Raw genomic sequence first — 26,887 nt, 5'->3', positions numbered from 1 at the left:
AGAAGTGTAGGAGGAGACTTGGAAGTTACACTAAGTGGAGGCTGTACAAAATAAGAGATTGGCAATAAGTGGGCTACAAGGGCAGATGGCAGGAAAAAAAAAATTACCACTTTATCACACAATTTCTTTTCTTGATATTGATCTTATTCCTGGCCTAAGCACTGGAACTTCAGGAAACCAAGTGAAGTGACTTGTACAAATGATCTCTTTTCCCATTCTTCATTAAAAACAAAACAAAACAAACTCAAATATACACATACAAAGCTCCTCCATAGTCCTAGAAGCAGTAGCAACTTATGGAGGACTGAAGGCAAGACAGCTTATAGATTTTGACTACACAAAGGGCCCAATTTCAGTCTTTGCAATTCCTGTGGAAAGGTGTTGTGTGGTCATGGACTAGATAGGCTGTACCTTGACCACAGGCATCGTCTCATGCATGTCATGGTTAGTTCCCTTGCCCCAGGCAGTCACACACTTTGTGGTTTGCCTTAACAGCAGCGGAAGAAACAGCATTTGATTAATATGGTGCTCAATAACCAGTAAGGTTAGTGCTCTGGGTACATTTCCTCAGCCTTGGCATGACTCACTTTCTGTAGCCACCTTCCAATCAAAGGCAGTAACCAGCACAGAATTCAGTCACACCAGGAGCTCAGGCTACAGAGTGAGACAAAGGTCTGAGCAACGGCAGCAGGAGCAGCACACATGTTGAGCAAAGACTACAGAATAGCTGGAGACTTAACTCTCAATTTAATACACCAAGGTTAAACAAAGTGCATGGATACTGTTCTGTGGTTGAATAAAGCCAGCCAGAACCAGACTGCTGAAAGAAAGAAAAATAAAGTCCGGGCAGGAAGAAAAAAGCTCAGACTAATCTTCCACATGAATATCCTCCTCTTTCCCTTCACAAAAATCTTTTTTTGTTCCCAAACTTGCCACCCGTCATTTTTTGGCTGTACAATATTTTAAGAATAAGTTAGATATTTACTTGCTTCAGTTAACATATATTTTCTACCTGATTGAACATGAGACAAAAAAAATCTCTGAAACAGATATGGTAATGAAACAAAAGAACACTCCTTTTGGAAGTAAAACTACAGAAACCTCCTTTAAACCACTGCAAAAAAAAGAATTGTGCATGCTTGCTATGTTAAAAGTAACTTCAGCAAAAATTTCTTAATTCCTGAAATGAAACCCAACTGAGATTAGTAGATTCACAACATACACATCAAAAAACATTGACGGCTATTTGCAATGGCAGTTCTTCGAAATCTTAGAAAAAGTATCTGTGCGCGACATTTCTGCTAAGCATTACCATTTTGGGGTATCCGACAATATATTGGTTTTGATAGATTTCACAAGATACCAAAACACTTGAGGATTTTGAATAAGCCTTCATGTTTGTAGGAAACTTCATGTTTCATACAACATTTTTATTAGCAGCATATTCTTGCATTTGTCCAGGAGACTCTCAAGCTGGTTTTTATGCTGGTTCCCCAAATACTGTACAATGTGCCAAAGATCAACCTCAGTCCACATGGAAATATCAATCCAACCTCCCTAAACCTAGCTTCTAGGCAAGTTGAGACTGAGGTAGACTGCTTATTACATCTTAGTTGTTTTGAAGCATTAGGATGGATTTCTTGCCCAAAATCTCTTCACAGAATCCATGAGATGCTTTACTTCATGTAAATGGAACTACAGGTTTACCTTTAAACCCAAAAATGGTACAACAGTGTTCTCACATTCTTCCTGGACACCACGTTAATTCTGTAAGAAGTATGCCATCTACTGATGCACTATTTCCTATACCATTCTCCAAGCAACCACTGACCAAGACCAACCTTAGCTGTGTTAGCTGAAAAGAAAAATAATATTCCTTGAATTTACAAGAAATGACAGTGCTCCTGAAGCCAGTGAAATGTGTTTTATTTTAAGCCACTGCTAAAACAAGGACAAATTTAGTGCAATCTGGAGTTCATAATCTGAAAACTGAATATAGTTAAATTACTAAAATGGCAAAACTCGTCACCATTATACAGTACAAGACCTTCATATTCATTGAGTACAGGTACATAAACATTTATAGTTACTCAAACTGCTTTTGGTATACAATTGCATCGTTAACTGGGCTGTGAATTACTGTAACACTGCACAAATAAGCAGCAGTTCCAGCAAATTATAATAAATTTTAGTATTAAATACTATTCAGACATTACAACAGAACAAAGGCCCTCTAAAACTACAACTCCAGCTGTACAACAGGAATGTACAAAGATGGTACAAAATAAAGTGACTACAGTGGCTGGGCTCTGTACTTGCCTCTTCAGAGCTCAAGTACAGTAAATGCTCGACAGTAGTGGCTTCTGCTGAAAAGCCAAAATTCTTACATTGAAATCATTCCTGAATCTTGTATTTTGATTTGCAAATCAACTGTGTAAAACTAGGGGGGGTTTGCGCTGGTGACAGTGTTTACTACTTACTGTGTTCCCATCTCCAACAATATGTGGCTCTTTATAGAAAAGGTCCCAGACAAAGTTACATTAGAAAAATGAAACATTTAAAATCTGATACCATTTTTGAAAGACCTCATTAGTCTCGGAATGTGGGCTGCTGAGGCTTTGGTTTTTGGTTGTTTTTAAAAAAACCTTACACAATCTTTTAAAACTTAAGAACAAAGATACTACACAAATTGCATTCAAGTACATTGTCTTACCTACTTCACATCCTTATTTTGAGACAGCAAATCCTCTTTAGTTTTAGCATATGGGTTTGAATTTTGTTTGGGTTTTATTTTAAGGCTTTACGCATACTTCTGTATTATTTGTGTACTCCATTCTGAATGCTTAAACCTGTTTTAAATATAGCCACTTTTAATTGTTAATTTGTAGAGGGACTAATTTCAAAGTGCTTTTTCTACAGAATCTTACAATACATCTGAACACTTCCATTTTTCATAACACCGAATGAATTTAGGAAGTGCTTGAGACAGAGTGTCTTCTGGAACCATAACACCATTGTATGTATTTCCCTCAACTTAAAAATTAAATTACCAAGTCGGGTTTCCCATACAGAAAAAATGCAAGATGAAACAAACTCTACCTTACTACATTTGTTTATAAAGCACAGCTGTCTGGTTTAAATGGACCAAAATGTGGTCCTTCATATTTTTACACTTTTCATTTACACTTCTGTATTTGTGGTCAGGAGTTGTACATAAACTTAGTGATAGCATAACTTAAGACTCGCGTTAGCAAAATAACAGCTTCCACACTAATATGGCAGACAGCAGCAGTTACACATAGCCAGAGTAAGGTTTCCGCAAAATTATTAAAATTATCATAGTAGTTTTGCCAGGCTAGTTTAACACTCTCCCAATTTTGACCCAAGGAGAAAAGTCAAGTCACCCAGAACAAATTTTATACCATTTTATAGAAAATTGGTTTAAGTAAAAATAAAAGTATTTTCTAACATATTTTTCCCATGTAAATTTGGAAACTATGCTACTTTCCTCAGAGGCTAATAAATCAATTTCTTCCTTAATATAACACCAATTGATGTAATATATATGATCCACTCGGAATACAAGATTCCATTTACAAAAATAATTTTTAATGCAATTATTGTCTACTTAACTTTTTGAATAGTTCTAAGTTCGGGGGATCACACATTCTGCTGCCTTTCTCCAGAGAATTAAAAAGAAAAATCGCGTCACCAAATTTATAAAATCCAACACAGTGAATAAATCAGTTTAAAAATGGCTGTTCCCGTGGTGGTGTTTTATTGAGGTTTTTTTTTCTAATGTACAGCTTTGTACATCTGCAGTGCCTTCGGGATCTTTCTCTGGTTTTGGACATGTACAGAAACACAGTACTAGTACTACTGTATCCTCACATCCTGAAATTCCACTTGGTGAGAATGCAAAGGTCCAAAACCCAGAGCAAAATTTACTCCTGAGGCACTGCTTTGAGTATTTTGTTTTCTTGATATTTCAATTTTATGGGTAAATGTGTGTAAATATTTGTGTTGAATGGGTAAATTTGTACAAGTACAGTATTTCTGTGTTAAAGGGTAGAAGTTACAGCCAGAGCCTGGTTTAGAATTTTGACTGAAACAACATTGAAAGTCAATCTTAAAAAACAAGGAAGGAAGGAGGGGGTTAGATCCTGACAACTTTTATACAGCTCTTCAAAAATATTTGTTATTAGCCCCATCTTCCAAATACAAGAATTAAGATGACTTTCTCCCCCCAACCTGCTTTGGGCTTTAGAGAAAAACAATTCCTGACACTTGGCATTATATTGCCTATAATGAGATAAAAGACCTTGTAATGCTTTTTGGTCTTTTTGTCACATGGCATATGTAAAGCTTTCAATCTGTGAAATGATATATGAAGTGAGGTAATAAACGATGAGCATAACAGAATTATAAATTAGTGGTAAAAATTTACATTGTAAGTTCATTTTGGTGATATCTCATAGACTTACAGATACACATACATACGTGTGTATGCACGTGTGTATGTACATATACAAAACCATCAAAAATCTTAACAGTGTGAGAAAGGTGAACTTTGTGAGATGCAAAGCAGAAATCCACATGACAAATGAGGACTAAACCCAGGCAAGTCTCTGTAAAAAGACCAGTGGAATGCTTTCCTGAAACACAAAGACATTGCAAGGAGAACGCTCTTGAGTTTACCATTGTGACACCTCATAGAGATTTGGCAGACAGAGGAAATCAGAATTGCACATACGCCATTAAATCTCATGAGTTGATTTAGAAACTTTATCTCTCCTTGTTTCAGATCACAAGGTTGTGCACCATATTAACATCATATTTTTCTATGAGAAAGCTACTAAGATTCTTTTGTTCATCCAAAATAAGTAAGACTCCATGAATTTCTTTCAAGTGATACGAGTTTTGAGGTGGCAACCTTGCAATTACCAGCACGTGCCTACTTCTCTCAAAGGATGTACAAAAAAAACCCAAACAAAACCCAAAAAGCATTTTCAAACCACAAGATATGTAAAGGTCCAGATTTCCCTTCAGAGAGAAAGGCAAGTCAGCAGCACTGCGGAGAGACCCGATTAGACTGCTAAAAAGACTTGATTAAAAGTGCCTTCAAAAGAATTTACTGAAGGTAGTTAAGAAAAATAAAAAAATCAATTTGCAAGAAATTTCCCCTTTATGTTTTAATTAGCTTTCTTTGCTAAACACCTAAGTGCTCACTGAGTAACAGAATTCTCTTTATTACTGCAAAGAAAATTCATATATGGAGGCTAAGAAATAAAGAATTAGACTAGTCAAAAAAAGATGGCCAAAATCCTCATAAGTTTCTGCTACGTTTAACACATCTACATGAGAGGCCAGCATACAAATTCTTTGACACAGAATTAATGTCATGAAAGTATCTGCATACAAAAAGCTGCAGTAAGAAATTTAGCAATTTAAACTTGACTGGCAAGCTTCAGGAACCTTGCTGAAGAGTTATGTATGAAACTATGCTCAGCAACCCACTCTGCCCTTCTACCAGAAGTTACGAGCTTTATAGTAGTCAACGAAAGGGAACATGTATTTGCGCCTCAACAGTTTCAGAGCAGACTCTCACATCTTCACATAAAGTTAAACTTGATATGAAGCCAGACTGTATTGAGAGGCTACTTGGGCAGGTCATGATTTTCTTCCTGGCCATGGTGTCCTTGGGAACATAACACCTGGCCAATGTTGGCAATTTCCTCCACTGTCTGCAGCAAGGTATTCCAGAACATCAGTGCTCTTAGTCCCACTGTGAATACAGCACACATACGAGTGGGAAAAAGAGCTATCCTGGCACAGCAGGAATCCTGAATATCATGTCTCAGACTGTCTCCTCTGAACTACTATCACAGACGAGGGATTTTTTTCATAAATATTTCAAGGGTCTGAACACAGCAGTAAATACAAGTTATGCATGGGCAGACAATACCGATTATGGACTGAATAAACATACCATGTGCACAGTATCACAAAGCACAGCACAGCTATTTTGACTTTCACCTCAATGTCTTTTAAATGCTGACAATTACTTGAACATTTATTAGCTGAATTATACTTTACATCTCTGTTCTTCCTGTCTCCTTTCAAAAGAGGAATGAAGTGAAGACTGGTACATCTTTGGATTTTTCAGATGTTTTCCAGAAGCCATCCAACCAAAGATTTATTTGGAGCTTGCTCTCCATCAGACGCCTTCTCTATCATTTCACAATATTTCAGCACTGCTTGCAAGAGATCTCCAACTTTCCAATCTCTTTCTCGCAGTCTTCTGGAAAGCTAAAAGGGAGACAGGAGAACACAAAGCAAAATATTTTGACCGGCACATCCTGATTAACAGTTACAGAAGTTATTCTTGAAACATTAGCTCAGAAGAGATCAGTTGTAATGAGTTAATAGTTATTCCCACATCTACGAAAACAAAAACTTCCGCAAGAATCTTTCTTCAGGGCAGTTTTCACAAAATTTTCTTTTGGAGGGAGCAACATTTTCAAATGATGTGGTGCCACAGGTATGAGGTCTGTGGTTCATCAAGACTGCAGAAAACAGGAAATTCTGAACACAAGATTAAGACATTTGCCACCCCTCCCATGCCAATAATGCACATATAAAAAGACAAAACTCAGTCTTAATAAAAGGATGTGGATTTTCCTTTCACAACATATAGTGTGGTTTCGGTGACACAGATGCTACCCTCAATGAAAACAGTGTCTTCAGGGTTGGGAAATTATAACATCTTGGGGAAGAGGAAAAGGTGAGGATTAAGTTAAACTACCACTTGGGAGCAGAGATCATTGTAGCTGAAAACATTTTTTTTCGCTCAGGATCCAAGCAAAAAAAAAAAAAAAAAAAAAAAAAACAAAAAACCACAAACATATCTCCCTTTGCTTATGTGTCAAGTTCAGCTTTCTGAAAAAAACCTTTTAGCTCAAAAATATATATACATAAAACAACAAACGACGATGACAAAAAACAAAACCCCAACAACATCCACACAAACAAACTTTATTCTCTGTATCTTTCTGGACAAATGTCAGTGCTCCATTTAATAAACAAAATTTAGACACTTACCCTACTTATTCTTTGGAACTGTGGGATTTTATTGCCTTTTACAGTCCCTACCATAACATTCTAAACATTAAGTTTAAAAAACTGTCATAAACAACCTTCAGTGAAGGGATGTCGGTCGATGAGAAAATGAACATGAGCCGGCAGTGTGCGCTTGCAGCCCAGAAACCAACTGTATCCTGGGCTGCATCAAAAGGAACGTGACCGGCAGGTTGAAGGAAGTGATCCTGCCCCTCTACTCTGCTCTCATGAAACTCCACTTGGAGTACTCTGTGAAGTTCTGGTGTCCTCAACATAAAAAGGACATGGAGCTGTTGGAGCAAGTCCAGAGGAGGGCCACGAGGATGATAAGAGGGCTGGAGCACCTCCCATATGAAGACAGGCTGAGAAAGTTGGGGCTGTTCAGCCTGGAGAAGAGAAGCTGCATGGAGACCTCATAGCAGCCTTCCAGTGTCTGAAGGGGGCCTATAAGGATGCTGGGGAGGGACTCTTCATCAGGAACTGTAGCGATAGGACAAGGGGTAATGTGTTTAAACTTAAACAGGGGAAGTCCAGGTTAGATAGAAGGAAGAAGTTCTTTACTGTGATGGTGGTGAGGCACTGGAACAGGTTGTCCAAAGAAGCAGTAAATGCTCCATCCCTGGCAGTGTTCAAGGCCAGGCTGGAGGGAGCCTTGGGTGACATGGTCTAGAGTGAGGAGTCTCTGCCCGCGGCAGGGGGTTGGAACTAGATGATCTTAAGGTCCTTTCCAACCCAAACCATTCTATGATTTTATGAAACCTGTTAGGTTGCAATGTGAAATTCTATTAAAAAATTAAAAGGAAGACAATTTCTCTCTGCTGCTTCACCTACGTGATGTTCCAACTGCAACAAGGCAGGTGATGGGACTGACAGAAAAATACAGATATAAAAATATGTATAAAACAATGTTTTGAGCAAACAATTAATTTGGGCGAACAAAAAAGATCCTCTCTAATCTTAAGTACAATGTATCCTGAACACTTTTTTTTGAGTGACAAAAATACATCTTTTCTATATAAAAAAAGACTGATATCGGTAGTTATTTCTGTGGATTTTAGAACAGAGCACAAATAGTAAGTTTTATAGAATACAGCAGGCAATTTTGTAGATGCTTGGTTTATAAAAGAATAGCCATTTTTCTTATGCCAGAGGCAAGTCTGGCTACTGTCCAAAGACCTTCTTCAGCAAATACAGTATAAAACTTCTGTCCAAAGAGGAAGATACCACCATGGTAAGATGAAAGAGCTGGCATCTGGCTTTACTAATCCTTATATTTTAATTTGGAGTTCAAAGTTCATTCCCACTATTTCTTTAGCTGACTGATCTGTTTGATACTGTCAGACAAATGAAATATTGGGGTTTACTCAAAACAGACACCAGAAATCCTAAAACATCTAGGTAAGGTCTAATTAAAAACTGAATAGATATGTTTCTTTAATCTGGGCACTTGCATATCCACCCTGCCAGGCTTCTCAAAGAAGTTTCTAATTTACTGGTTCTTTGCTCTAGTTTTTTGGGGTTTTTTTTGTGTCATACATAGGTGTTCAACTTCTTTCTGCCTTGCTGAGCATAACATGTATCCTTAAGTAAGAGTTCATACCCAACTGCAACAAGCAGTACTTTGCCTGATACATGCTAGGGATATTTTTGTCTTTTATACAACCACATCAGTGGCTCATTACCCTGCTGTGATAAGCCAACACAAGCCTTTCCTCCCTTCCAGAACCCACTAACTACTTATAGTGAAAATTACTGTTTTCAATGGGATCTAAAGCCCAGGTTCACTCCCCACGTAACTGAGGTACTTACCAAAGTACCTTTGAGATGATCAAAACCTCATAGCTGGAGAGAGACCAGTATACTGAGGTCAGTTCAGTTTTCTGCTGGGCTGCAGTGCCCTCTGGAGGTGCTTGTCTAACTTCACAAGTGACAGAACTGAGAACGACTATTTCTAATGTAAGATCCTCAGTTTGGGTCAGAGATCATTCCAATTACGAAATGGGATGGAATAAAAACCAGGTAATCTTTCCCTGCCACCCGGAGGGGCAGAGAACAACAGGATTTCAATTCATTTTAACATAATGCATTTGGAGAACTAAAAATTAATCCATAAAACTAAGTGAATCAATTAACTATTGTAACATTCTCAGGATAGCATGACTACTACCTGTATGAAGGACTTCTGTTTTATCTTTAGGTGTCAGCTCAGTATCTATTTATGACTTAAGTGTCAAGTATAAAAATATTATAATTTTTTAGGAGTGCATAAATAATAGACATTGCTATTTTCCAGAATGCCCTTCTCAGTATATTAAGGCAGATATAGTGGTGTTCAGATACACAACCAGCTAATAACATCTTTCCTGTGTATCTTCAGGTATTGGGTCAAATAGTAGCATCATAGTTTTGAAATCTACTAAGACACAGGTGGCAGAAGAGTGACAGACTCGAGAAAAAATTAAAAAAGAGGTGCTTGCCATCTATTTTTTGTCCTACATGTTATGTTACAGTGTAAGGTACAGGTCAGTCTCTCATATACACAAACAAAGGAGATTACTATTAACACTTGTGGGTCCCACCACTATTCTGCCGAAGTATTCACAACTCTGCAATTCACATATGACAAGCATGAAATAGATTTATCGATCTCCAAAAGATTGCAAAATGAACTCATAAGGTCAGAATGACTGTAGCCACTAAACCCAACTCATTTACATCAAAAGAACTTCAAGAATGCCGAGCCAGGCACGAGAAGAGAAAAGCTAAGTATTTTCTTCTTCATGTTAAGACATAGACTGTAACAGGGAAGGATCATATGAATATAACGATGAAACCAAACAGTTTCAAATAAAAACACAAATGGAGAGAAGTATTCTCAAACTACCTTCTAGTTTATGAAAGCATGAAGTCCACTCTAAGTGTCAGAATTAAACGTACAACAAAACATATTTCTGAAATAATTCTAAATCAAACATACCAACCTCCAGAAAAGGAGCACAGGGGACGTATTTCAACTTGCCCAAAAAACATTTCCCAATTTTCTGGGTTATTTTAAATAAGAATGCAAGACTCTTGGGATCCAATACACATACCACACGTTTATATAGGCAAAAGAAAAACAAACCCAGCATAGCCGGCATTCTTCTTCTGGGCTACAAAGGGAGAAGCCACTCCTAGGAAAGCTCAGCCCAGGTACGATCTGGACTGACCTCTAGGCACCTTTCACGCTCTTAACACAAGTCTATAGTGACTAAGCACCACAGGTGCACACACTGATCTAACTTTGGGAGTCTACTTTGTCATACTGATGTCTACTTCTCAATCACTCCCCTCTTCTCCTGAAATGACGATCTGAGCTTTGCAAAACACCAAGTTGAAGACTCAATACTAAATTACAGAACCGAGAACAAGCTTTTCCTTCCTTATAAACTAATACACGTTAAGTTGCTTTTGCCAAGATCTTATTTTCTAAAAACACACTGATGGCATTATGTTAACACTTGTTCACGTTACCAGGCCACAAAATAAGAATGTTTTGATAATTCATCATTCCTATCGACCTCATCATTAGAGACAATGCCTATACAGCTGTTAAGTTAGCCTTTCAGTATCCAGGTAATGTTAAAATAACTCCTTAGAAGATTTAGAAAAAAAAAAAAAAAAAAGGTCAAACGCAGTAAATGCCAGACTGTCATGTGCAGTTTGGTGTGTAGCCACAAAGGAATAATTTTTATGATTTATAGGAATAAAAAGTTTCTCCTCTATGTTTGTGATGGAAATACTAAGGTCAGTACACATACCAAAATGTTGACCCTTCCCAAAGAGACGCAAATTGCTAAAGCCTAATTCCTTAAACTTCTGCTTTCTCTTTGGTCACATACTCAATTCCATCTATAAAACCAAATAAAGGCACCTAAAAATTAAATTGAACCTTCTTTTGTAATAGCTTTGGTTGTAGTTGCTTCCAGAATAAAAACATATGTAATATTTAATTAGAACATAAATTTTTTCTGATAAGAAAATGTGCATTTGCTAGCAAAAAATCCCTGAGGCAAAACATATTAAGTTAGAAATTAATTTGCATGACCAAGTTCTCAGATTCAATTTATATACCATTAAATACTAAGTAAAAAATGTTTGGGGGAAAAAAAACCCTGTATTTTTCACTAAACAAAAATGCTATAATTGTATACCATTTGGAGTAAAACAAGGAAAATAACTTGTAAAATAAGGTAACTCATCTTTGAGTCATGCTGGTTTATGTATGGTATACACTGAACAGGCTGCTCCACTTTGACCTCTCCTGGTTTAAATAATGATTTTCCTCATTATTATTGAGTGGCAAATAAAGTAGTAGCAGCTGGTGTACCACAGCAAATAGAAAGGAAGCTAATCCTTCCTCACCACCCATCAAACCCACGTACTTACAAAGGCAAATTCCCGTGTAGCAGTGTCATGAAAGTGAAGATCGGACACCTCTGTTTCAGAAGCTGCCAGCCACTGAAGTGCTGCTCTGAGCTGGGGGTCTACTAGATTTGGTTCCAGATCGATATTCACTATTGCTAAAGCCTTCCGTATTTGCTCCAAACCTAGTATTAAAAATAAAATCATCAAATCTATAGCTTCAAGTTTTTTCAAAAGTCTCTGTAGTCACTGTTTAGACTATGTTATCTTAAAAACCTTGATTTAGTACAGACAGATAATATGAAAGAAAAACATCATGCTGGTCTGAAGTGTTTCTGTATTTTCACATAAACAAGAACTGTTTCTCTCATTTACAACTGCATGCAAACATAGCTGAGTATTAAAAGACATCTAAACTTTAATGCATATTCCAAAGTACAAGGAATCTAAAACAGCCTTTCATAAACTGATCAGCAATGGCTCTCACATTGTCCATCAGTCATTTCCGTTTCCAACCACTATTTTTTGGTATGCCTTCATGTACTGATATTTTGTTAAAGAGTGTATTTCAGAATTCTTTGCTGTACAGGCAGACTGATCAGACTGCCTCTGAGTTTTTCCAAAATATAGTGCTTGTTTTTACTGAGGCCTATCCAATTTTTTCAATGCTTCCTTTACAGCTTAAGTTCCAAAAACTAACAGAGTATTGAAAGAACAGTTGCATTAGTAACACACAGAAAATTGTCATCTTTCGTTCCCACACTTAATTTCTGTAACCAGCTACCACAGCAATCCTTTATCACACACTCAGAACCAACTAAGCATATACACAGTGCTCTCCAAGTTGTTCTAGAAGTCTCTTCTTCTGGACTCCTAGACTTAACTCTCTAGAAACAAGGAATTATATGTTTGCAATAAAAACATATGTTCATTTGCAGTTTACCTCAATCTCACTACTCTTCCAGTCAGGCTTATGTAAACTGAGGTATACAAGGTATTCAGTCCTAACTGGCAAAGTTAAGCAAGATGAAATAGATTCCCCCCAGGAGGTAAAAGAAAGATAAAATGATCTAGTGGAACAGTCAACGTAAGTGTGCTTTTGGTTGGTAACACTATTTTTCTAGGACTCCCAAAATCTTACATCTTTATAGGATAAAGAACCAAGTATTAAAAATTTAATGGCACTTAGTGGATGGAAAGCATTGTGGCAATGTATGACTGGGAAAATTTTATGTGTTTCTAAATAGACGTACATTTGGTAACAACAAGGCTTTGTTTCAAATTCTTTGGTGAACAAGGTGCACTCAGCTTAGAAAAAGACAGACATTTCCAGGTATTACATGAACAGAGCTTCCAAATGTGCAAGACCAGGTATAAAGGTTTTCTACCTATAATACTCTTTAAATGGTCCAACAATGAAAGTAACAGAAACAGTCTTTTCAAAACAGTAGTGAGATGAAGAAATTAAACTGGAAAAAATTCACTAGAAATTCCTTAATACAGTATAAAGCAGTCTACTGCACTCCAGGAGACACCTGAACTGTGTAAAGAAATAAAATCAAGCACTATTTTAATCACGCAATTTGAACACTTGAGATGCTACAGCTATTTTGAGACCAAAAGAAAGCAATGGTATACTGATAACCTGGATGAAACCTACAGAGCCAAAAATATTTTAATTCTAATTATTTAGAGGAAGAAAATACTCAAAAATTTAGTTTTATTTCCTTATAACCTTATAGTCAGATCTGATTAAAAAAAAAATAAAATTAAGACATGCAATTCACTTCCATACATTTACCGAGGAGGCTGAAAAAAAGGGGGGAAAAAAAAAGAAAAAAGAAAGAAAAAAAAAAAGGAAAAACAAAAGAAATAACCACATGCTGCTTACAGCAAGACTAAACATGTGCAACATGGCTGAATATCTTCTGTAAGAGGGTAGCAGAGGTTTCTCAAAACAGTTATTTCATTTTTAGAATATACGCAACACAAAGAAAAGCTCAGTTACAATTTGCTCTAACATCTGCTCATCTTTAAATCAGCCTCATAGACCGTGTATTCAGGCTGTTCTCATTTGAGTTAACAACCTCTGGCACCTCAGTCAGATCACAATCAGCACAAATGTCTTCTAAGAATCAGAAAGCTGTAACAAGATTCTGGATAGGCCCTATTTTATATCTCACTAAACCAAAAGAGGTTATAGAAAATGTATCAAGTCCAAGGTTTTTACTGTTTCTCATGACTCCTCTCCCAAGGTTAATATGGCCAGTTTGAAGCACTTCTTCAGCATCTCAAACACAGCCATGCAGATGCACTACCATGGCTCCTTATCAGATATTTTACAAAGAAGTTATTCTATGTATACAAATTTACACTTCCAACAAGCTGATCAGAGTACTTACGCTATTAAGTAATGTGTAAGCAGCAGAGACGAGCATTTCCCATTGCTGTAAATTTCAGTGCATTAAGGTATTTCATGTAGGGTATTAATCCAAGAATATATAGGAATATATACAAGAATATACTTGAGTGACATACATTATGATAAATACAGATAATAAGATTGTCACCTGGTTTTGCAGACTATAGAAGCAAAAAATTAACAAAATAATTCATGTAGAGTGCACAGGTCAAGAACAGTATTATATGCTGGAATTGACATTACCTTCTACAGCATCCTTGGAGTCTTCATCTTTATCTTCTGTTCCATCACTATTTTTAAAATAAAACAGAAATATGAATGCAATCAAATAATCGAATATGCACAATAAATGTAGTCAATCCTAAGACTGTAATGAAAGTTTAAGGACAAGAAGATCATAAAAGAATTAAGAAGTGATCATGAAAAGAAGCCTTGCTTCTCACACCATTTCATGTTGGAATAAGATTTATCAACAACTTCACTAGATTTGCTCTTAGGGGAAAAAAGGGAGAAGAGAGAAACAAGAGAAGGGTGTTAAAAAGGGACTGTAATATGAAGGCATTTTAAAATAAGAAGAAAACTTACAGATTTATTAAGGAGGACAGTTTAGTTTTGCTTCATATGTGAAAAGGCTCAGCCATCTTATGTCACACGTATAGGTTATTCAAAGCTGTAAGTTGTAAGCGTTCTACCAAAATCAATTACCAAGCAATTTTGAAAGTTTCCACAAGCTAAAGGAAAAATCAGAAATCCTGTAGGAAGCAAGCTCTAGTAGGCATGAATAAGTAAATCTAAAGACTTGTAAAACTAAAAGCAAGAACATGCACAAAAGGGACCTTTCATTTTGCAAGCAGAACACATTCATCAGTTTAGCACAGCAAAATTTAACCATTCAGTATGGATTAATTAATGAAAAAATCATATTGTGATTACGCGAGAAGAGTGTGAATAATTTATCAGCACAAAAAAAAAACACACCACTATTTTCATTTTTCAAAATGATGATTTCATGCATTAATTATGAGGAACCCATCTGGTTTATATTTCTCAACTCAACCAACCTTTCTGATGTTGGAAAGGATAAATTCTCCTCATACATATCCCCTTCTAAACCAAGACTGCTCCAGCTACTGCTGTTACCATTACTGCCAGGAGAAGAAGAGAACACAGCTGAACTAGAAAAGAACAATAGCTCAAACTACAACCTTCATTTTCCTCAGAGCTGTTTTGTCAAGACACTTTTAATGAAAAAGCACTGAAACTTCCCAAACAGGTTTGCTGGAACAGAGCGCAAACGTGATTGTCAGTGCTATTCAAGGCAGCAATGTGCACAATAATGCCAAACTGCGAAGTTTCAGTACACAGGTGGTAGCATTCATTTGCACTCATTAATTTTCCAGATCAGTGCTAGCAGTAATTCTGTCCTCAGGTCTAAGCACATTGCTCGTTATTTATACAAGCTCAACAATTTCAATATGATTACTCACAGGAATATGGATTACAACTATAATATTTGCTTAAGGACTAAGAATTCATAAAATTATACATTGTGAAGACAACTGCGCAAATAACACCCTCCCATGTCATTCCAAAAATGCAGTAGTGATCTCCAATGGCCTGATGAGAAGAAATTCTTAGAAAAAATACATTTTTTTTTATTGTGAAATTGTTCTACTAGCTTGATCTTTTAAAAATAGGCGGGATTTATAGACCAGGAAAAACAATACTGAAAAGATATTATACATATACTGTATACATAGGAATTGTAACTCAGATAATCTGCTTTGAGATTCTGCATTATGTACATACAAAGGCAAGAAGCCTCTGCTCTGAATTCTAACCTAACCTAGATGCTCTGATTCACCCAACAGAAAAGCCTCTGTCTATGCCCATACTTATACATTACCTATAGAGAAACCTTAAGACTATGTTATTTCTAAATTTAAGTCGCTAACATCAGGTACGTGAAGCAGAAGATACAAGTATTCCCCTGCATAACCAACTTGACCAAGACTGCTAAAGAACTTTCATTCGTATTTCCATTCAAATGGAACCGCAGAGTTCATGCTTTGATAATTCTTTCCAAGTTGTCCTGGTCTACTGTTTACACACAGTTTAATCCTCTGTGAAGCACTGAAGTACAATTTTTGTATCGATCTGAGACACAGAGGGCATGTAATGTTTCAACAGAGCTACTACAAAAATATGTCTTTTTTTCCCCCCCTGAAGTAAGCAAAGCAAGGTAAATTGTACTGGACCAGTGGAGCTTGTGTTCTTGTGTTGTTTTCTGAGGATTATGATCCCATGTTCCAAAACAATTTCAACTATCACTAATGTAATCTCTAGGTTTATTATTATGAAGATAATTTCAAAATGTCAGCTAAAGGAGTCTCAAATACCAGTATGCACTGAATACTGCAAACAGCCTGGAAAGTACTGGGGGAAGGGAGAGCAAAACCTGCTTAATGTCTACTACCCCATTTAATTATGTTGTACCAGCACTACAAACAAATTGGTCTAATGATACCTAGTACCTCAAAGTTGGTACAAGCAAGACTGCTGACAGATTCTTAGACACAAGGAAACTACTTGCATTAAGAAATAGCTGCCAGGGGAACAATGCTACCTGATAGTACATTTAAATGTTTCAAATTGACGTGGTTTACATATAATCAGCACAGTATTTTTCTAAACAGATGGTCCTAACTATAAGAGGGGGGAGGAGGAGAGGGAACAAAAAAAAAAACCAACAACAAACCCCCAAATGTTCAACACAATGAATGCCCCCTCTATGACTGAATGGCATTTTCCTGTGTAATAAAAACAGTCTATGGTAAAAAAAGGAAATAAAAGCAACAAATCTTCATCTCTGCCATGCAATTTTTTATTTCCTTAAAAGATGCTAACAGTTTTCCACAAACGGTTGTGCTGGTTTTGGCTGGTGTAGAGTTAATTTTCTTTACAGCAGCTGATATGGGGCTGTGTTTTGGATTTGTGCTGAAAACTGTTGATAACACAGGGATGTTTTTGTTGTTGCTGAGCAATGCTTACATAAGAGTCAAGGCCTTTTCTGCTCCTCATACCACCCCACCAGCGAGTAGGCTGGGGGTGCACAAGGAGTTGGAGAGGACACAGCCAGGAACAGCTGACCTCAACTGACCCAAGTGATATTCCATACCATGTGGTGTCATGCTCAGCATATAATGCTAAGAAAAAGCATGAAGAACAAGAGAAGGTGGGACATTCAGAGCGATGGTGTTTGTCTTCCCAAGTACCCATTAAACATGATGGAGCCCTGCTTTCCTAGAGATGGCTGAACACCTGCCTGACCATGGGAAGTGGTGAATGAATTCCTTGGGTTTGTTTGCATGTGCAGCTTTCACTCTATGCTATTAAACTCTTATACCTCAGCCCACACGTCTTCTCACTTCTACTTTTCTGATTCCCCCATCCCATGGTGGAGTGAGCCTGCAGCTGTGTTGGGGCTTAGCTGCCAGCTGAGGTTAAGCCACACAAGGGTGTTATCACTGAATCTTGTTTTATTACAGGTCTCCCCTCACCCCTTATCTTTTTACTCAGGGCAGTAACTCCAGATCCTGTCACTGCTAAACCTCAGCAACACAAATGAATACACGTACTCCTACTGATCCACAGCTAGTTTTGTACAACTATCTGACCAATCAGTGCATGACATTTTCTTCTGTCAACATTATGCTATCTGAATTATACCTCCCCTTCTCTAAGTAAAATGCTAATTAATGTCATTCCTCTCCTAATGAGGCACAGATTTTCTTGCACATTACAGAAATCACCTTATTTTCATTTAAATATGTTTTAGGGATGATAAGCAAACAACAAATAAAACATGGGCATTAAAGCAATTTTTTTATACTTTTTTTCCTCAGCATCAACTAACCTATGTGTTATTCAGTATTTCTAACTGCCAATATGCTGAATATTCTTCCTGATATCCTAAATTTCATTATGTACAGCTAACTCATTTTCACTCATTCAACAGATATGTTTTATTAAAATAACTTTAAGGCAATGTATTTTCTTACAAAATTATTCAGTTGTGTGATAAATTACAGTAGCGGTTTGATTAAAATATTTAGTTAAGTGAAACAAAAAATATTGTAGACATTTAAGCAAGCAGTTTCACTTCAGTGCCAAACAACCTATCTGTACATTGCATAACGAAGCATATGTCCCATATTTTCTTTAATTTCAGTGATGCTGGAAGGACTAACTAAAAAGAAAAAAGCTCTCCCCCATTTCTGCTATTCTTCAACAAAAATGCTGAACTTTTTACACTACCATAAGTGGTATAACATAAGTGGTATATCAATTACAAAAATCCTAAGTTTACTCATTCCTTATACATTCCTTACACAGAAGCTCAGGCCACAACTCTCCACATAATTTTCCCTGGCAGCAGGGAGAGATACTGCAGGTTTTTACAATTCCCATTCTAACCTTTGTTAGTTTTCCATCAGCCAGGGGAAGTGCAATGAGAAGCTCTGTGGAAAAAGTTACTACCCTTAACAGGTAAGTTCCAGTATTACACACCTGTAAGCTCATAGTTAGTACATAAATACTCCACCAGTATCAGTTAGAATAGCTTATAAATTAAAGTCCCAAGAAAGAAAAACCTATGTTAGAGCTCCTCGTGCAACTTAAGCTCGTATTACTTGCTTTCAAGAATAGATGAATTTACATAAAACATTCTCAATGGTTAAGTTTTAGTATTTCCAAGCCCAACTTACGAACAGTACATTTAAAATTGTATTTAACACATGGTGGCTGTGTTTAAAATGCCTGCATCTTTTGCTAATACCTAAATTATATATGAACGGTTTTTTTGATGTTGACTCCTTGACATCAATGACGATGTATACTTCACATATTTTGGAGTATATAGTATGAACATTCCTGGGCAATGACATTTTGTAAGAAAACACAAACATAATATTAGAGCCATTTTTAATAAAAAACTCTGTGTGTTTAAGACAAAATAATACCTTCTTCCCCAAGTCCCAGGAGAAAACCACTTGATGCCAAGTTATTTGATGTCAAGATAACTGTTTAACTATACTAACTCACCTGTCACTGAGGTGAAGAAAACTGCTGCTCTCATCAGGATGTTCATCTTCAAAACTTAGATTGGACCAACTGCCAGTGCTATCATCACCAATACTAAGACTCATCTGCTGGCTAACAATAGATTCAACAGAGTGAAATCCTTCTCTTCCAGCAGAGCTAAACAAAAATTTAAGACAAAAACATCACTGTGTTTCATGCCAATCTGTGTTAGTTCATTTACAGCAATTTAACACCATTTCAAACACATTAAATTCCAAGAAAAAAAAAAGAGGGGTGGTGTGGGGTGATTAATTTGTACCCTATTCTCAACACAAGAAACGGAGCAACCAAACATATCTGCAATTTCAACATGCTTAGGTCAGGGATTGCTATTTGGAATTCTTTCACTAGAAGACAAACGGAGAGGCACAAATAATTCTCTCATTTGGAAGATTTTTTGCTATAAAGCATAGAAGGAGTTGTAGCCTTATAGAGACTGTATACCAAGGTACACTTTTCGAACAGAAAACTTACCATTTTTGAACTTGTTCACCATAGGACAGTTTGGCTATTTGCCCCTGCCTGCTTTTGGTACAACCAGCTAGGTGGTCCACTACTGTAGGCAAACTGCCGCAGTTAGCGCTGGTGTTTGAAATGTTAGGATTCCATTTCTTATAAAGGTCTTCCTGTAGATAAAGATCTGTCTTCCTGCCTCAAGAAAGTGTTGCTATGCATGACTTGTACCGGACTCTCCCCTCAGGAAATAAATTTAAATTTTTTATCCAAAAAATAATCAAGCAAGTACGCTCAATGAAAGGTGGTCTTCAGAAGACACTTCAAATGATCCAGTTTGATCATTTTAAAGAAGTCTGAAGTCCTTATAAAACAAGTTTCAACATGAGAACATGCAGTTATGAACTAACTTTTAAGGGCAAGCTGGGATTATCTGTATACAGGTGAAGTGGTAGAAAGTTCAAGAAAAATATCATCCTACTACCACCACAGCAAGCAGCCACTCCGACATTCACTATTTAAAAAGCTAACCTTAACCTACCATATCACTGGTAACATTTTGCTACTGCAAACACAAATTTGTGCAGACAAGCATGGAGCTTGAGTTAGAACCCAACTGGGTAATAAAAAGGTGACTCTCCCCTTCTCCCCCCCCATTTTGTTTACATTATACCAGCACTAGCAGCAGTTCTTTTCACCACACAAGGCAGCTTCTCAGGAAACATATGCATTAAATTCCATACGTTGGATGACAATGTAAGAAACATTTATAGATTTTTGTCATAATAAAACCCTAGTATCACCTCCTTATTAACAGTATCAGTTTGAACCCTGCATTTTACTGCTGTCATATTCTAACCGGAATCTTTAAATAGTATTTTTAAGCGATTCAGTGTCATCTTTGATACTGTAAAATGTGAAAAAAATACATTCTTTTTTTGTCGTACACTGAGTAAAGACTCAACCCTGTTCTGCTGAGAGCCATTATACATGTTATGAGCACTTACATGCAGTTAGTATGTATGTGTTTCATATCAAACCTTGAAATATTCAGTTCAGTCCCACTGTGGCCTTTAGCCACTGAATATATAAAAATCAATTTTATTATTCATCATGGTGCCCTTCTGGAAGCCAGGAAAAGAAACCTGTAGATACAGTGAGGAATTCTCATTCACAAAAAAGATAGGAAAATAAATATTATTATAAATTGGAAAAACATAACATGATAAAGATTGCTTTTGGACCTTAAGAGGAGGAGATTTCAGGTCACTCTGATCACAGCACATTCTGCTTTAAGAAACGGTTGCTGTTTGCCACAGAGTTATTGGGGCACATATTTCCTATTTATAAGCTTATTAAATGAAACAGAATATCAGCCTTTGCTAAATACACAGGAATTTGAAAACCAGTTCCTTGCCTACTGTATTAATATTTTGTAAGCTAAAGTGTATTTTAGTAAGTTGTTTTTTCTTCAAGTAAGGGGATGTGGGTTTTTTCCCCTTATAATAAGGACACTATCACAACACAGCCATAATCAAAATAAAGCCTTCATACTATAAAGCAATGGCTAGTTTGGCCAGTACCAAATGTTGGTCCTACTGACAAAAGCAAAAATAAATTACTATTTTTTTTTTTAGCACACAAGAGGAAATACAGGTAGGAAACAAACCTGGATTCTGTCATGGCTCATAGATCAATGAAACCCATAAGGTCTACTATTTTCTACTACAGGTAAAAATAACTGTATTTCACAGAATCACAGAATTGTCTGGGTTGGAAGGGACATTAAACATCATCTAGATCCAACCCCCCTGCCATGGGAAGGGACACCTTCCACTAGAGCAGGTTGCTTAAAGCCCCATCCGACCTGGCCTTGAACACTGCCAGGGATGGGGCAGACACAGCTTCTCTGGGCAACCTGTGCAAGTGTCTAAAGATTATTTTAAGCTGAAATAATAAGTTCCACTTATTAGTCACCTACTGGAACATATGCATGCAGATATATATAGAAACCTTGGTTTCAAGCTCCCATAGGTAGAAAAAAGTAATCTTTTTCTAGTCCTAAATCACTGAAATATCACCAGAAGAATAAAAAGAAAACATCCAAAACAAAGCATTTCTAAAAAACATTTAAAAAATAAAAATTCCTTCTGAGCACATATTTGTATTAACAATCCCTCTTTTTCTAGTACAGAATGCAGCAAATGAAAGAAAATTATTATTACCTTATGTTAACTGCCTGACCAATATTAGTCATAGCTGATGTCATTATTTCAGTAGTAAGGCTTTCAGCAAAACTGACTCCATCTTGTCCAATACCGCTGTCAGCTGTCAGACTTGTGTAACTCAGCTCTCCTGCTTTCTCTACAGCTGCACTAGCCCCCTTGTCAGCAAACGCTGTCTTCTGCTCAACATCAACATGTATTTTAGGAATGTCAAGCTGAAACACTCCTGATTTTTGACAGGCACCACCTAACCCAGAATGAGGAAAACGTCTCACTGGAATGGAGGACTCTTGCACGGGCAGATGATGAGGTGTACTTTCTGTACGGTACCGATGTTCCTTCATACTGCAGCATCTACAGACAGTTCCAGAAAAAGGAGACAGTTTCTCAGCATATGACAGCCTATCTCCATTCTTCCCATTTTCAGCCACACGGAGAACAGCTGACTCTAAACTCATTTCCAGAGTATCATCTGCTACTTTCCTAGCATATTGTTCTATAGCTTGAATTATGCCTTCACTGTAGCAGTTTTCATTTAAACTGCCTGTACTGTGATACAGTTTATGATCTGGGGAGAAACGAAGAAACGTCCTAGAAAATCTTGTTTTAATGAGATCCCCTGTGACTTCATCGAATTCAGTCCTTTTATACAGACAGGAATCTGTTAGAGACTTTGGCAAACATGTTCCCGACATTTTCAATTTCTTCCTGACATCCCAAGTGATACTGCGAGCAAGGGATTCTGAAAACTGTAACAACTCTGTACATTCTGTTCTCTGTGCACCAATACCCCTTTCCCATGTTTGGTCTTCACAGCGATGAACGCTGCTTTTCACTTGATGTACTGCATCTTTATTCACCGCTTTGATCAGCTCCAGCTTACCATCTACCTGTGTATTTTGCCCAGGAAATGTCTTTCTGTTGTATCTCAACTTGTTTTTTCTAGCAGCTTGCTGTAAGCCTGATTTGATAGACCTGTAAACAAGCCTGCTGGCATACTGATCCATTAACAGTTCAGCATTACCACCTTCTCTTTTCAGAACTCGAATAATATGATCTGCATATTCATCAGTCACACTTTCACAGCTTGGGTACTTGGAAGTCAAACCTGCCATGCCTGAACCTTGTGGTAAAGGAAGTACAGATGAATCTCTCTCCCCCAGCCACTGGTCCTGCACTGGACTGCGCTGTTCTTTTGCTCCACAGTCTTTATCCCCTTTTCTCAGATAAAGACAATCCACCTGACAGTTAACCCGCTTCAACCTCCAGAGTTTACAATGCCTTGATTTCACTATTTCCTTGGCCTCATTGATAACTTTTCCTGCCATATCACCTGCGTAATTCCATAAAGAATTGAACGTCTCTTCTGGGAGATTTGTAAATGCAGTATAGCCACATCTTTTGTTCTGCATACCTAACTGAACTTGCCTACCAGCTTCTCTTCCATTTGTTTTACCATCTAAATGGGATGCAGCCATTTCAGTGGCTATTGAAATTATATGGCTAGCTAAGCAATCTGCATACTGAACTGTTTTTTCTGAACACTCCTCTTTCTCAACGGGCATTTCAGAATGATCTTCATCTTCACTGCTTTCCACTTCTTCAGAAAGTGACCGCATGAGTTTCAGCATAAATTCCTCATTTTCCAAAGAGTCATGTTCAGTTTCAGACAAACCAGCAACGGATGGATTGTAAGGTGTAGAAGGTGGTGTTGCAGGTGCAAATTCCTTTGCTAATTCTCCCTTGAGTTTCTTAGACAGTTTTCTCAGGTTTCTTTCAGAACTACCTTGACATGGTACTAAAGGAGTTGGTGGGGGTGTATCAGGCATTACACAGGTATTTCCATCTTTGAGACTTGATTTATCTTCCACCTGCAAAGCATCTTCACTGCCAAGCATCACTGAAGAAATGCTATTTGCATGCAGACAACAATCAGCCTGCCTGTAAGTCAAAGATCCTGATGATGGTTTTTGAGTATCACAGGGTTTCAAGGGCTTGTTTAAGCATGTTACTGAGCAGCTTCCTGTATCAGTAAAGTTCTCTAGAACATGCCTAGCAAAAGTCACAGCGGAACAAGCTGGTGGTGATTTTGAAGAAAACCTGTGTCCTTTCTGTTCCTGCCACGAATCTTTAGATTCTGAAAAACACTGGACAGAATCTGCTGGAGTAACAAGAAATTTACACGGATTATTTAAAGGCATCTGTTGCTGTTCCACGATTATAGAAACATTACTTTTTTTCTCAGCCTCTTGCTTCTTTATCACACACTGTTCTTTTCTACTGATATCTGCATAAGCCTGTGAGCTCACATTACATGCTAAATTCCCACTAGTGTTGCATAACACAGTTTTACTTTCACCCACAGACTGTTTAATTACATACTTGGCCAAGTGATCTGCAAACATATTCTTGGGGAGATCTTCACCAATACATTGCACATAAGGGTTTTTATCTATTTTTCCTGTAAAAAAATCTGTATACTCTTCTACTGCTTTTGTTACTCTAGATGAGGTTATGGCTTCATAAGCTTCATTTACTATCATATCTACCATAGTTCCAGAGAAAGCGTTAATACCTTTCGAACCACTTGTTAATTCTGAATTACTGTTCATTCCAGTTCTGTTATTTGTTTGTTTGGTATCATTTTGGTTATATAAGAGTGATGGAGTACTTTCAGTACTTTGGCTGCGATCTGAAGTTAGGTAAATATTTCTGAAAGAAGTGACTTCATCTTCTCTCTTTCTGCTTGTGAAAAATGGATGAGTGGAGTCTTTGCATATTTTCATACTGTCATCGGAATTCAGTCCACTGGATATTTTTGCTTTATAAGCATCAGAGGAAACCTGATTTTGACAAAGAGCTCTTCCAGCTAAGGGCACAGGTATTGAACTTACAACACCAGAGGTGCAAAACAGAGCTTGTTGTACTGTATATTCCTTCTTGGAATCCTGGATTAGCTTCAGTGCTACCTGATCATTAAAATTAGGCAAAACTGTGGAAGTCTGTGTTGACTCTAACATACTTTCTGCGCTCACATATTTAATGTTATCCATGGAAACACTAATGGCTGCTTGTGTTGTGAAGGTCACATCAACCTGAGATAGTTCAATAAAAGCCTCTTGAATGACAGATTCAGACAAATCTTTGGCATAGGATCTTACCACTTTGTCTTCATAGTCAAATGATGAAGGCTGTGCAGCTGTAGGTGTCGATGGATACGAAAACTGGCATACTTCCATGATTCCTTCAAACACAAGTTCTTCAGCAAGGTCTGCTGCAAACCGTGCAACTGTATTGGTAAATATTTGTTTCTTTACATGCCGCAGTTCTTTCAAAGCACCAGTTATAGCTTCGCTCACCAAAAAGTTTGCTATGCCATTAATGGCACGCTCCTTCAGGGAGATTGCCCTACGTCTTCCAATCTCGTAAAAAGCCATTTGAAAGACTGAAGAAGTCAACCTAGCAGCCAAATGACAAAGTGCACTGGTGCACGAAGAAACACCTTTTTGTAGATCTTTAAATGCACTGCCAAAACTTTTTTCAACTAATTCAGTTGCAAATTTTTGAATGCTATCTCTAATCATTAATGACTTGTGTTTAGATTTTGCTTGTTTATCTGACTCCTTACTAGTTCTGATTTTGAGATCAGCAGCTTGACCTTTTTTCTCTTTCAAAGCAATCCCTTTGTGTTTTGAATCATGTCCTGCACATACTTGTTCTGATGAGGACTCGGAATGAAAAACAGAACCCAGTATTTCACATGAAACACTATCAGCATATGCCGAATAACTATTATAAACCGCATCATCGTCATTTTGATCTGTCTCATCTCCACCAAGATTAATTCGACATAAACATTCTGAAGACCCACAGCTCCCTAATGGACTGAAAGCCGATGATCTAATAGGGCTGAACAAGCCTCCATTCTCTTCCCCTGATGTTTTAACTGGGCGAGGGGAATCCGGGACATCAAAGACGCTGCTATAGGGTGATTCTGGTTTACGAGGAGTTGGCTTCTTTACATTGGCTGGGAGAGTGGGACGATCAAACTTGAATTTCTGAGGATTCATTGAAATGCTTGCAGAAGACAATTGTTCATGTGCAGTCCTCCTTTTCTGTGAGGGATTCCCTAAGATGGGATCCCTAATAACTTTACAAGAGTTTTCCAAGGCTTGTTCCAGCTCATCAAACTGGTCAAAACTATCAAAAAATTCACTTACTTCTGAGTCTGAATCCTCTATACCATCTTTCACTACTGGAATTTTTGGCAGTTGGAGTTTTGCCTTCAAGCTTTTTTGATACCCTTCTTCATCTAAGAAGATGATGGGGCTTGGGCTGGAGCAATCTGACTCAGAGGATTCAGCTGGAGAGGAAGAAAACAATGTTTTACATAAAAAATTAACTCCTTGATCAGGATTATATGGCTTATAGAAACTTCTTTGTATCCAAGGATCAGAAATCGAGGTTGTAACTGAATTTTTTACTGAGGACCGTTCCTTAAGTCCCAAAATATCAATCAGAGCAGAAGATCTGGCAGATGACTTTCGACATGCAGAACCCACAAGGATCTTTGAGTCAACAGCTTCTAAACATTGAGCAGGGATGGTCTGTGAAGCAGCATCTCGATGGTTTTGAGGAGAGAAGCTGCATGTACCTGAATAGGAAAAAAAAGAAGGGGGGGGGGAGGGGGAGGAAAAATACGTTGCTTTAAAACCAAGAATTTCCACAGAACTCCAGAAAACTGGGGACAGATTTTCATGGTAATTGCTGGGCTTGTTATTGTAGTAAAATGCTAGCTGATCTTTCATAATTAAAGCAAACTCTTTTTTTTTTTAAATCCTATTATCATAATCTAATCACTGACACAGTCATGTATTTTTTAGCTCACAAAGTAGAATAAGGTTTTATTTGATCTGATCCAACAGATCAGATCAAATAAATACCAACAGGTATTCGAATTTTTGGTTTACAAGTTGATAAACCTTTGTGAAAATTAAATTTTCAATGGCATAATATCCCTTTACAAAACATGATTAACGTAAAAAAAATTTATATTTATATTTATGAAATAGCAACAGCCTAAATTTTAAATAATAATTTCTACAAGTCACCAGCATGCAAA

General features: G+C 37.3%; 1 protein-coding gene across 3 annotated transcripts in view; it reads right to left on the bottom strand.

Moving 5' to 3' along the window:
* Positions 1-1,905: 1,905 nt before the first annotated feature.
* AKAP11 (A-kinase anchoring protein 11) overlaps positions 1,906-26,887 on the bottom strand; it is a 44,476-nt gene continuing 19,494 nt past the window's right edge. For 2 of the 3 annotated variants that reach the window (XM_030476585.1, XM_030476587.1), the window contains 6 exons: positions 21,766-26,419; positions 19,049-19,204; positions 15,007-15,090; positions 14,189-14,235; positions 11,548-11,708; positions 1,906-6,309 (listed from right to left, as the gene is read on the bottom strand). In XM_030476585.1, coding sequence (XP_030332445.1) covers positions 6,163-6,309; positions 11,548-11,708; positions 14,189-14,235; positions 15,007-15,090; positions 19,049-19,204; positions 21,766-26,419 — 5,249 coding nt within the window. In that variant the 3' untranslated portion in view covers positions 1,906-6,162. The remainder of the gene's footprint in view (positions 6,310-11,547; positions 11,709-14,188; positions 14,236-15,006; positions 15,091-19,048; positions 19,205-21,765; positions 26,420-26,887) is intronic. The other variant, XM_030476586.1, reaches the window with a different exon arrangement.

This window comes from Strigops habroptila, chromosome 2, assembly GCF_004027225.2.
Source record: "Strigops habroptila isolate Jane chromosome 2, bStrHab1.2.pri, whole genome shotgun sequence".
In the NCBI taxonomy this organism is placed as follows: Eukaryota; Metazoa; Chordata; class Aves; order Psittaciformes; family Psittacidae; genus Strigops; species Strigops habroptila.
Note: the sequence above shows the minus strand (reverse complement) of the source record. Positions and strands in the feature narration are given on the sequence as shown.